Source organism: Geotrypetes seraphini, chromosome 16 (genome assembly GCF_902459505.1).
Source record: "Geotrypetes seraphini chromosome 16, aGeoSer1.1, whole genome shotgun sequence".
In the NCBI taxonomy this organism is placed as follows: domain Eukaryota; kingdom Metazoa; phylum Chordata; class Amphibia; order Gymnophiona; family Dermophiidae; genus Geotrypetes; species Geotrypetes seraphini.
In genome coordinates, this window is record NC_047099.1 from 15720422 (window position 1) to 15733386 (window position 12965).

General features: G+C 39.3%; 1 protein-coding gene across 1 annotated transcript; it reads left to right on the forward strand.

The window, feature by feature from the left end:
• The first annotated feature begins 878 nt into the window (after positions 1-878).
• Positions 879-12327, forward strand: LOC117350938 (olfactory receptor 11-like). The gene is made up of 3 exons (XM_033925693.1): positions 879-942; positions 1899-2063; positions 10776-12327. The coding sequence occupies exon 3, from the start codon at positions 10798-10800 to the stop codon at positions 11719-11721; it is 924 nt and encodes a 307-aa protein (XP_033781584.1). The 5' UTR covers positions 879-942; positions 1899-2063; positions 10776-10797; the 3' UTR covers positions 11722-12327.
• The last annotated feature ends 638 nt before the right edge of the window (positions 12328-12965 follow it).

Below are 12965 nucleotides of genomic sequence, written 5' to 3' on the forward strand. Positions count from 1 at the left end.
AACAGTGCAGTTGGCAACAAAAATGAGCAAAGCAATTATAAAAAGTAAAGGGAGCAAAAAAAATACATGCAACACGTACAAAGAGAACAAAGTACAATAAGTACAAGGAATAAGGACATGCATAAGTACATGCCGTAGTACATGCAGCAGAAAGTACATGGAGCAAAATACATGCAATAGATACAATAAGTACGTGCATACAGTTTAAGAGAAGGAGAACTGCATACACGCCATAAGGAAAGAGCCTATAAGGAAAAAGTATGCAAGCCGTAAGGAGGGAGCCACAATCTTAGAAGAGTGAGAGGGGAAGGTCATGTGGTATGGTTAGGATTCGGTCTGTTGAATAGCTGAGTTTTAATTTGCTTTCTAAAATTGAGATATGAAGAGGCATCAAGTATAGTTTGGGCGAGCCATGAATTTAGTTTAGCCGCTTGAAAGGAGAAGGTTCTTTCGAAGAATCTTTTCAGGTGGCACAATTTTAGTGAGGGAAAAGCGAACAGGTTTATTCTGCAGGAGCTCTTGTTGTGGCTCAGGTTGAAGTGAGGGTAAAGATAATCCGGCGACATAACAAATACTGTTTTGTAGCAGATGCATGAGAACTTAAATAGAACTCTGGATTCGAACGGCAGCCAGTGCAGCTTGTGGTAGAAAGGGGTTATGTGTTCCCATTTCTTCAAGCCAAAGATGAGATGGACAGCAGTCTAAAATAGCCAGCACTAACATTCAAAATAATTCAAGTAAATCAATCAACTATATTTTCTTAACTCTTTTACCAGGCGATGAGAAGAAACTAGATCAACCAGGAGCAGTGATCAGGACTACCGGAAGAAGTTGCATCAAAACTCGCGAGATTGGCCATTTGAAATAGTATCGAGAGGCACAGTGGGAGTGAGCATGAATTCATGGAAACTTCTGTGGCTTATACAGCTTCTTGAGAAACAAGTGAGCAAATGTGCCAAGAGGTACAATCAGTACTAGTCTAAGGCCTCCTTTTATGAAACCACGATAGCAGTTTCTAGCGCGGGGAGCCGCACTGAATGGCCTGCGCTGCTCCTGACGCTCATTGAGTTTCTATGAGCATCAGGAGCAGCGCGGATCATTCAGCGTGGTTCCCTACGCTAGAAACTGCTATCGCAGTTTCATAAAAGAGGGGGGTAAATCTCACAAGTTTTAGGACAAAATATCAAGGATTTATACCTAAACAAACTAGAAAAAAAAGGCTAACCGTCCATTCTTTCTAATTTAACCAGTACCTTAAGAAGATTCACTTTAAAGATCCAGAGGTACATGAGATTTTTGATGACAAAGGACATGTTCCAGTTCACTATGACATTGTACAATTTGCTGGATTCCCCAATGTGTTGTCCTCCCAAGGACAAGCAGCTCTTTATGAACCTAATTGCCTGCAGATGGAACACTCCCTTTAAACAGGCCTGATACTATCTATTCTGTTTATAATATGGGAACAGAGTAGTTTAGAAAAGGCAGAAAAAGAAAAGGGCTTGAAAAAAGTTTACATTCACATGCTTTTATAATTATGGAATAAATATTCCTGCCTTTTGTTGAAAACATTCCCAGTACCCATACCCTGAAGAAAGCCACAGCATGATGGCTGAAACGTCAGTTCTTTCTACTCAGATGTGGCAAGACCCAGAAAACTGCTACAATCAGGACACTAGTTGCGGAAGTCTAAGAGGACATTCCCAGTATAAATCTGTCTTTAAATTAGTTATCATTCAGCTACTGTGTTCTAGCTCAGAAATGCTCTGTTTAATGAGAAAACTTTAATCATGTTGTGATTAATATATCATAAGTATTGGAAACAGTCAATCTCTCTTATGAAGAGAGCCATCTGCAGAATGGGGAATATGACTCTATTTCTCTCTTCCTCTTCTCAGGACCTCTACTCTGTGTGCTCTGAGAGCTGTGCACCTGGATACAGGAAAGTTCTTGATCACGAGAAGCTGATCTGATGCTTTGACTGTGTCCCATGCTCTCAGAAAGAAAAAAAAAAAAAAAAAAAAAAAGCACATTAGGGTGTGCTGAATATTCTAATGCAACAGGTAGGAAACCACATAAGGGTATGTTATAAATATTGAATCAGGTGCAAAATCCTTTATCTAAAATCTTTGGAACCAGGCATATTTTGGTATCTGGAGCTTTTCAGTTTTTGGAATAAATTTTGTACTTCCTCCCTCCCACCCCAAAGAGTGATGATCCACACCTCTCCTGGACCACTGGAAGTTTTGACAACCATTTCCAGCACTGAGAGAGCATGGGCAGGAGTAAGTGAGAATCACTCCTGCCCCAACATCTCACCAGGCCACCATGGAAGCAAGGTGGACCTAGAGATCCTGCCGCTGGGTTCAGGAGGTGGTGGGTCATCACTGTTTGGGGTAGGGAGAAGAAAGCTTCATTGTCTTAAATAAGCCTGGTCCCAACTATTTTGAATAAAGGATCTAGTACCGAAAAAAAAAGCACTGAGTGCTATTTTATAACGGCACTCTGAGTTTACAGAATAGCACTTAGCGCTGGGATCTGTGCCTAAATTTGGGGACAAGGATTTACATCCACTGAAACCTGGTAAAAATCATCACACCTAAATTAGGCATGGATCCCCTGAATTCTATAATACTGCGTACATCTTTAGTGAATGCCCCAGACCTGCCAAGCCCACTCCCATAGCCATGCCCCCTTTCAAGTTGTTCATGTAAATTTTTCAGTGCCCCTCTTTTTAAAATAGGGCTCTGCAAAATGCATGTGTAAATTCAATTTGTTGCTAATTAAGGCCAGTAATGAATTCTTTCATATACTGTGTTTGTCTTAATGGCACTACAGGCTACTCATATTGCAATGTAAAGAGCAACCTATTTAGGGTCTATTTCTCATATGTATGTATAGTATGAGTGCCATTAAGACAAACACAGTATATGATTAGATTGATCTAACAACAGTGGCTTTTGATAGACTACAATAGTAATGAATTCTTAGCACCCAATTATTGACATTAATTGACTCATTATTCAATACAACGGTGTGGGAGCATGCCCAACATAAGAACATAAGAATTGCCACTGCTGAGTTAGACCAGTGGTCCATCATGCCCAGCAGTCCGCCCACGAGGCGGCCCTCTGGTCTAAGACCAGCACCCTAACTGAGGCTAGCCCTACCAGCGCACGTTCTTGTTCAGCAGAAACTTGTCTAACTTTGTCTTGAATCCTTGGAGGGTGTTTTCCCCTATAACAGCCACTGGAAGAGCGTTCCAGCTTTCTACCACTCTCTGGGTGAAGAAGAACTTCCTTACGTTTGTACGGAATCTATCCCCTTTCAACTTTAGAGAGTGCCCTCTTGTTCTCCCTAACTAGGAGAGGGTGAACAACCTATCCTTATCTACTAAGTCTATCCCCTTCAGTACCTTGAATGTTTCGATCATGTCTCCTCTCAACCTCCTCTGTTCGAGGGAGAAGAAGCCCTGTTTCTCTAATCTTTCGCTGTACGGCAGCTCTTCCAGCCCCTTAACCATCTTAGTCGCTCTTCTCTGGACCCTTTCGAGTAGTACCGTATCCTTCTTCATGTACGGCGACCAGTGCTGGACGCAGTACTCCAGGTGAGGGCGTATCATGGCCCGGTACAGCGCATGATAACCTTCTCTGATCTGTTCGTGATCCCCTTCTTTATCATTCCTAGCATTCTGTATGCCCTTTTTGCTGCTGCCGCACATTGTGTGGACGGCTTCATCGACTTGTCGATCAGAACTCCCAAGTCCCTTTCCTGGGAGGTCTCTCCAAGTACCGCCCCGGACATCCTGTATTCGTGCATGAGAATTTTGTTACCGACATGCATCACTTTACACTTATCCATGTACAATACATCTGCCATGCACATGCAATTTTGAGTGCCATTTATAGAATTTGGGAGATGTGCACAGACCTAACCTGAAAAATTAATCTGTACATATGCAAATAAGGACATTAAGAATGCAAATAAAATTAGCATGTGCACACTAAGTAGCCTGAATCTTCTTTTACACATGCCCTACGGGAAGCACAAGCAGCCAGTTTTATAAAATGATCTATCTAAAAAACCAAATAGTAAAAATGAGCAGAGATGACCAAATCAAACACTCCTTAAAGAAGGGGATTCAATGCGCTTCAGCAATTTTTATTGGAATAAAACATGTACATAAGATTTAAGAACAAAGAACCCAACATGGACTGTTTTTCAGCATGTCTGCCTTCATCATAGGTCCACATGTATTTAAAATTTTAACCCCTCCCCCCCTTTTTTACAAAACCTCATTAGACTTCTTTATTGCCAGCTTTGCTCATAGGAATTCTATTATTGTCAGGAATAATACCACCATGGCTGGAGATAAAAATGTCTAATGTGGTGGTGGTGGCGGTGGCGAAGAGGGCAAACAGAATGCTAGGAATGATTAAGAAGGGAATCACAAACATATCTGAAAAGGTTATCATGACGTTATACTGCGCCATGGTATGCCCCCACCTGGAATACTGTGTCCAACTTTGGTCGCCGTACATAGTACTACTCGAAAGGGTCCAGGGAAGAGCGACAAAAATGATTAAGGGACTGGGGGAGTTGCCGTGCAACAAGAGGCTAGAGAAATTGGGCCACTTCTTCCTTGAGAAGAGAAGACTGAGAGAGGACATGATTGAAACATTCAAGATATTGAAGGGAATTGACTTAGTAGAGAAAGAGAGATTGTTCACCCTCTCCAACATGAAGAGAATGAGAGGGCACTCTCTAAAGCTAAAAGGGGATAGATTCCATACAAATGTAAGGAAGTTCTTCTTCACTCAGAGAGTGGTAGAAATCTGGAACGCTCTTCCAGAGGCTGTTATAGGGGAATCCCCTCCAGGGATTCAAGACAAGGTTGGATAAGTTCCTACTAGAACAGAACATACGCAGGTAAGGCTAGACTCAAATAGGACACTGATCTTTGACCCAAGGGCCGCCGTGTGAGCAGATTTCTGGGCAGTGGCAAATTTTATGCTCTTATGTTCGTAAAAGGAGCATCTAATTTTTTAAGTGATTGGCTTTCTTGCCGTTCATGTACATTCAGGTATTTAACAATGTTATTTTGTTTAATATCTTTTGTATTTAGTAATTTCAATTATACATATCAAGTATAGATGTACAAGAAAAGAATAACATTGGTGGAATATATTTTACAAGAAATATTACACACAAAAAAAGGAACTATTTCTAAAATCCACTTCAAGGAGAGATTTGTGAGGATATACTAAAAGTAAATAATTTCAGATTTAAATCTAGTTAGCATTCCAACTATAAACATTGAGATCCATTTCCCTTTTTGTTCCTTCTGATTTTAATTACCTTTTTTCCCCATGTTCCAATAGAAATATCTCTAAATGAGAATGATCAAAAAATATAAATTGTTTTCCCTGATAATGTAAAATACATTTTACAGGGAAATCGGAGGAAAAAAAGTTGCCTCCAGTAGCCAAAACCCTGGATTTCAGGGCCAACTGTTTCCTACATTCTTATTTTGTTTAATATTTTGTGTGTATATAATCTATATATATAAAATCGGAGGTATGTATGTGTGTGTGTATATGCCGCGATCACGCAAAAACGGCTTGACCGATTTGAACGAAACTTGGTATGCAGATCCCTCACTACCTGGGATGATATGTTCTGGGGTCTCGCGGCCCACCTGCACACGTGGGCAGAGCTACAAACAGAAAATCAGATTTCACCCATTCAAGTCAATGGAAAAAATGTAAAAAGCTGTGGGACCGATTTGAACGAAACTTGTTATGCAGATCCCTCACTACCTTGGGTGATATGTTCTGGGGGTCTCGCGGCCCACCTGCACACGTGGGCGGAGCTACAAACAGAAAATCTGATTTCACCCATTCAAGTCAATGGAAAAAAAAGTAAAAAGCTGTGGGACCGATTTGAACGAAACTTGATATGCAGATCCCTCACTACCTGGGGTGATATGTTCTGGGGGTCTCACTGCCCACCTGCACACGTGGGCGGAGCTACAAACTGAAAATCATATTTCACCCATTCATGTCAATGGCAAAAATGTAAAAAGCTGCCAACGCAAAAACGTCTTGCCCGATTCGAACGAAACTTGGTATGCAGATCCCTCACTACCTGGGGTGATATCTTCTGGGGGTCTCGTGCCCACCTGCACATGTGGGCGGAGCTACAACCTGAAAATCAGATTTCACCCATTCATGTCAATGGCAAAAATGTAAAAAGCTGCCAACGAAACAACGGCTTGCCCGATTTGAACGAAACTTGGTATGCAGATCCCTCACTACCTGGGGTGATATGTTCTGGGGGTCTCGCAGCCCTCCTGCACATGTGGGCGGAGCTACAAACAGAAAATCAGATTTCACCCATTCATGTCAATGGCAAAAATGTAAAAATCTGTCAACGCAAAAACGGCTTGCCCGATTTGAACTAAACTTGGTATGCAGATCCCTCACTACCTGGGGTGATATGTTCTGGGGGTCTCGCGGCCCACCTGCACACATGGGCGGAGCTACAAACAGAAAATCTGATTTCACCCATTCATGTCAATGGAAAAATTGTAAAAAGCTGCCAACGCAAAAACGGCTTGCCCGATTTGAACGAAACTTGCAACACATCTTCCTTTTCAGTTTAAGAGCTTGCAAATTCCAGTGAGACTTGCATTCTCTATCACAATCAACAAATCACAGGGACAGACTATTACATACTGTGGAGTGGATTTAAGATCCCCCTGTTTTTCCCATGGTCAACTCTATGTTGCTTGCTCAAGAATTTATATGTTCTTGCTCCTGGAGTTGAAACTAAAAATGTTGTTTATAATCAAGTTTTGTGTTAGTTGTATTGTATTCATTTGGTTAAATATTTCACATTATAATTTGAATATTGTACTTTTTATAAAGCTGTAAAAAAATAATTTCATTCACCACTATAAAGTATCTTTATTTGAATCCATTTACAGTGTTATTGCTATAATTAAATACCCGTGCAACGCCGGGGCATCAGCTAGTTTCTTTATATTATGCTTGTATCCCTTCTTTAATATCTTTTGTAGATGATAGTGGACCCCTGATACAGGTCATTGTCAGGTCCTTTCTTCATAAATCTTAAGTATATGTTTATTCCAAAAAAACATTGCTGAATCACATTGAACTCACTTCTTTGAAGGTTGTTTGGTTTGGTCATCTTTTTGTCTATAAACTGAGAAATACTAAATGTAAAGTACTCATGATTAATGTCTATAATTTAGTACTTTGCTAGGTATATCAAGTATTTTTCTAATTACTCAATATTATTTATGTAATGTGCTCAGTAACCACCACCGGTCATATGGTGTCCTGTGTTGACTTCCAATTCTTGATTTGATGTTTTTAATATCTCCCCTAAATTCCTATTGTGTGTGTATGCAAATCTGGGCAATTCTTGCAGGTTAGGATGTAACTCTTAACACTTCCTAGTACTTCCTAATGATCTTTTGAATTAAATATGTTTTAGATGAATATGGCAACACACATCTTTATTTTTGCGTCTTTATTTTTGTGATCACTAGTCTTAGTCCATTGTGAATGCGTGAACTTAGCTCTCTTTTGTGCTTTCTTGATATTCCCTCATACCAGTGCCTAACAAACAGAACCAGATAAATGCAGCTTTTTTTGTTTATTTCCTCTATTTTTCTTTTGTTTATTGTACTGCTTAAGTTGGATTTAATCACGAACACTGGTTAAAATTTACGCTGTGCCTTTCTGGTCAAATGGAGGAATAGGGAACCTGTGTGTACAATGATGGTTCCCATGAAATCGTGGTCATTATATATTTTATAATATGACCGGTGGTGGTTACTGAGCACATAACATAAATAATATTGAGTAATTAGAAAAATACTTGATATACCTAGCAAAGTATAATTTTAGAAATTGGTCATATTTTTGCCATCTAATCACATGCTTTTTCAGTCTTGCCTGTGTGTAGTAAGCATATAGGATCATCCATTATTTCACATCCAGGAACCTTCTTACATAGAAACGTAGAAACATGATGGCAGATAAAGTCCAAATGGCCCATCTACTCTGCCATCCACATCATCTCTTCCTCTCACTAACAGATCCCATGTGACTATCCCAGGCTTTCTTGAATTCAGCCACAGTCTCTGTCTCCACCACTTCTTCTGGGAGACTGTTCCATACAACTACCAGCTTTTTTATGAAGAAGTATTTTCTTTGATTACTCTGGAAAGAATTTTATTAGATTACTCCTGAGCCTGTCACCTCTTAACTTCCATCCTATGTCCTCTCATTTCAGACCTTCCTTTCAATTGAAAGAAGTTCGACTCATGCACATTTACACCACATAGGTATTTAAACATTTCTATTATATCTCTCCTCTCCTGCCTTTCCTCTAAAGTATACATATTGAGATCTTTAAGTATGTCTCCATATTTCTTATGATGAAGACCACACATCATTTTAATAGCCTTCCTCTGGACCGACTCCATCCTTTTTATATCTTTTTGAAGATGTGGTCTCCAGAATTGTAAACAATATTCTAAATGAGGTCTCACCAAAGTCTTATACAGGGGCATCAATCCCTCCTTTTTTTCTACTGGCCATACCTCTTCAATGCACCCTATCAAACTTCTAGCTTTCGGCATCACCTTTTTCAACCTGTTTGGCCAGCTTTTTGATCATTACATAAAATGATCATTACATGTTTGATCATTACATAAAATCACACCCAAGTCTCACTCTTCTGTTGTGCACATAAGTTCTTCACCCACTAAACTGTATTGTTCCTTCAGGTGTTTGCAGCCCAAATGTATGACCTTGAATTTCTTAGCGTTAAATTTTAACTGCCAATTTCAGACCATTCTTCAAAGTTTGCTAAATCTTTCTTCATGTTATTCACACTATCTGCCTAACTTCCAATAAACCCTCAAGACCAATGATGACTGGTGCTGATAGGGGGGCATTGCAGCAGAGAGTAAGAGAATGACCAATGGCAGGCTGCATCAGCAGGGTGAGAGTGACTGGTGGTGGGAATGTCCATGGGGATCTGTACACCAGTAGAGTGTGGATACTCTAGGGTGTCCAGACTACTTGAAAGGATCAAAGCTCATTCTATGCTTTCAGGTAGGTACTAGAAGAAAAAGGAGCCATTGAACCAAAGGTGCCTGAAGGGACTGGGTCATCAATCAACTAAATCACAGTTGCATTACCAGACTGTTGTAGAATGGCTGCACCTACCACCATCACCTGAGATGGGGTTAAGTGCAGTCACAATACTGACAGCAATCCTGCTAGCTTGACCTCTGGCCATGTTTTTCTGCTGTAACACCTTGCTCAAATCATACGCCTACCCACACTAAGCAATTAGCTATTGGCACAGGCCAAGATTAAAATGTCTGCTTTGAAAAAACCACAGTAGCTGCTTAGGACAGCATAGTAAACATCCTCCTGTATTCAGTTATATGTCTTCATGGCCCAACATTGAATATCTAGTCTTAATTTAGCTGACAATAGCTAACGCTTAAAAAATGCTGACTGTTGCTGACTGAATATGGCTTGATGAGAAGAAGAATCTGGAGGGCATGTTCAGTCTCTTTGAGCCTGTATAGGTATGAGCGATGCACAAATAGAAGATTAGATAGAAAAAATAACCAGAGTTTCATCAAACTGAGGAAAATCCACCTGGGTTATATAAGTAATTAAACTCAAAACAAAGCAGACAATTAATAAGATTGCTGCTTTCTGAGATCATCTCCCGGATGAATTTACTAACCAACTTAAACACTCTGCGTTCATGTGAAGGGAGATTAGTAAGAGGTGGGCATATGGATGGATTATTCTACTTCAGTGTGTAGCTCTGGTCATAAGATGATGAGTCTGAAGTACAAAAGGAAATGAAGCATCGCATATCTTTCATTCCAAGAATACAAACATTTCTTATTAAAAAGGTGGTCAAAAAAAACCTTGTCTTTATTCTGCAAACTACTATGACTTGAAAATATGTTTATTGACTCTACAGTAATAGGTGAATTGAGGAATAAAGTGAAATCCTAATGTTCTGGTAAGCTTTTTTAATTAGATCTGCTCTGAATTGTCTTAGATCTATAAGTAAATATTTTTTCCTAGATGTCTGACATAAGGCACTATGTAATTTTCCCATCAACAGAAAATAAGAAAACCAATTTAGCATCTGGGCACTTGGCATGGCCATTTTTAGGATAGAAACCAACATCTACCGGCTAATTACATGCATAGATGTTTATATAGGTCTATTTACATGAATACTGTTTAAGAACCATTCTGTAAATATATAATCATTTTATATAGGACTGAATTATATATATATTTTTTTTTTATTGCTGGTTTGCAAATGCAGATTACCAATTTACTGTAGGAATCCTCAGCGTATCCCATGGTATGCCCTAGTGCTTAGCACAGCTTAGTAAAAAGACCCCATAGTGAGAAAATCCTATCATGTGGTGGGTGCAAGCCCAGTTAAATGGCACAACATTCCCAAGTAAGCAAACTGAGGTTCTATTCTTGATTTGTTTTTGGTTTTTAGGATTTGCCCTAAACAGGTGTCCCAATTAACCAGAATCCATTGTACACACATATTTTATTTTTATTCCCCTAACCTGAAACCTGTATAGCTGAAATATGGTGATACCGTTTGTGTACTCCTTAGACTCAAGGCTACAGTTTGTTTGATTTAGTTTCTTTTTTTTCCCCTTTCTTCTCTCAACACAGATTGGAGTATGAATATGTAGCAATGAGAAACCATACTGACGTGACAGAATTCATGATTCTCGGATTCTCAGAATTTCCAGAGCTGCAGCGTCCTCTCTTCATTCTCTTCTCACTCCTCTACCTGATGGCTGTGCTGGGGAACCTCCTCGTTATCTGCATAATTTGTGCTGATCGACACCTCCACACCCCCATGTATTTCTTCTTAGCCAACTTATCTATGATAGATATCTCTTCCCTTACAGTCACAGTTCCCAAATTATTGACAATGCTCCTGACTCATAGTAATACCATATCTTTCAGTGGATGTATTGTACAAATGTATTGGTTTCTGACTGGTCCTGGGGTAGAATTTCTGCTTCTCACTGCCATGGCGTATGATCGTTATGTCGCAATATGCAATCCACTGCATTATACTATTATCATGAATGAGAGGGTCTGTGCTTTCCTTGCAGCTTTCTCATGGGCGACTGGTTTCCTGGAAGTAATTCCCCATGCTATTGTTACATCTCAGTTTTCTTTCTGTGACTCCAATGTGATCAATCATGTTCTTTGTGACCTCACAGCTCTCATGAAACTGTCCTGCACAGACACCGCTGTCATTGAAACCATGAACTTTGTGGCATCGGTGTTTACAACCTTCACCCCATTTTCCCTAACCCTGACATCCTATGTGTTTATCATCTCCACCATCCTGAAAACCCGCTCTACAGAGGGCAAAAGCAAGGCCTTCTCCACCTGCTCCTCCCACCTTACTGTCATCCTTCTGTCATATGGGACAATGTTAGGAGTATATCTGCAACCCGCATCATTGGATTCTATTAATGGAAACAAACTAGCTACAATGATATATATTATTTTGCTCCCACTTTTGAATCCCCTAATTTATAGTCTGAGAAACAAAGAATTAAAAGTGGCTCTTAGGAAAGCTATCCAGAGAAAATCATAATAACCAAACTAATTAATTAATTTTTATTTATTTATTGGGATTTATTAACTACCTTTATGAAGAGATTCACCAAGGGGGTGTATAGCAGGTATAATTCAACATAAAACTTCCAATTATGTTAACAGCATGACCAAAAAACAGTATAACCAAAAGGACCAAATATAAACATAAAAACGATGAATGAGGTAAAGTAAATTGAAACTTAAGAATAAGACTACTATGAAACAGTTTCAAAAATGTACTTATTATGCTAAAAGAGAGACATAATACTTATGAAGCATCTAATAAGCACAAATCAGATATGGCACTAATGTTTTTCTATCCTATAGCCAAGGGATCAAATGCAGATATTAGATGAGGAGAAGATGGGTGGTACAGGATGCGTTGGGATAAAGAGATGGGAAGGTAAGCTCAAGGCACATTGTTTATACAGTTAAACAAGGTATAAAGAACTGATTCAGTTAATGTGTGTGGCAAGCTAGTCTTGCTGCAGAACAGAGTGCAGGAGTAGCCTAGTGGTAAGAGCTGCTGCCTCAGCAGCCTGGGGTTGCTGCTTTGATCACTTAATCCTTTCTTTCCCCTTGTATCATAGTTAGATTGGGAGCCCACCAGGACAGATATGGAAAATAGTTAAAATATGTGCAAGAAAAAAATCATATGCCACCCTAAACTTCTCCAAGGTAGGTAGTATAAACAACAATCTGGTAATGACTATTCAAATCAGGAGAAAGATCATTTGTAAATTTTACCCACAAGCTTATTGTCAGTTGTCAAAATAAATGACACAGATGCAAAAGGATGGATTCTATAAATGGTTCTTAAAAATGGGCACCAATAAAGATCGGTGCTAAGCTGGCAGGGACAAATGCATTGAATTACATCTGAATTTTGTTTTATAATACTAAGTTAGAATGTTTTAGAGTTCAAATATTTTTATTGAATTTTTAGTAAAATAGAACAGAACATATAAAACAAGACATGGTAGCTGCCAGTGTGTGAGAATACAAATGGACAAATAAGGTATTCAAATAGTATACAAGTAATATGAATTCTGCAGTCACACACTGCAACTCCAACGGAGTCAGAAGGGAATCCTGGAGAGAGTGGAGAGAATAGTACCTTGCTCATTCATTAAGTAGTGATGGGGGAGTGTATAAGAGGGGTATTATGCCTTGTAATATTAGTAGTAGAGAGACTCAAATTTTAATATAGCAAAGAGTGTAACATAATTTCAAGGAAGAGTA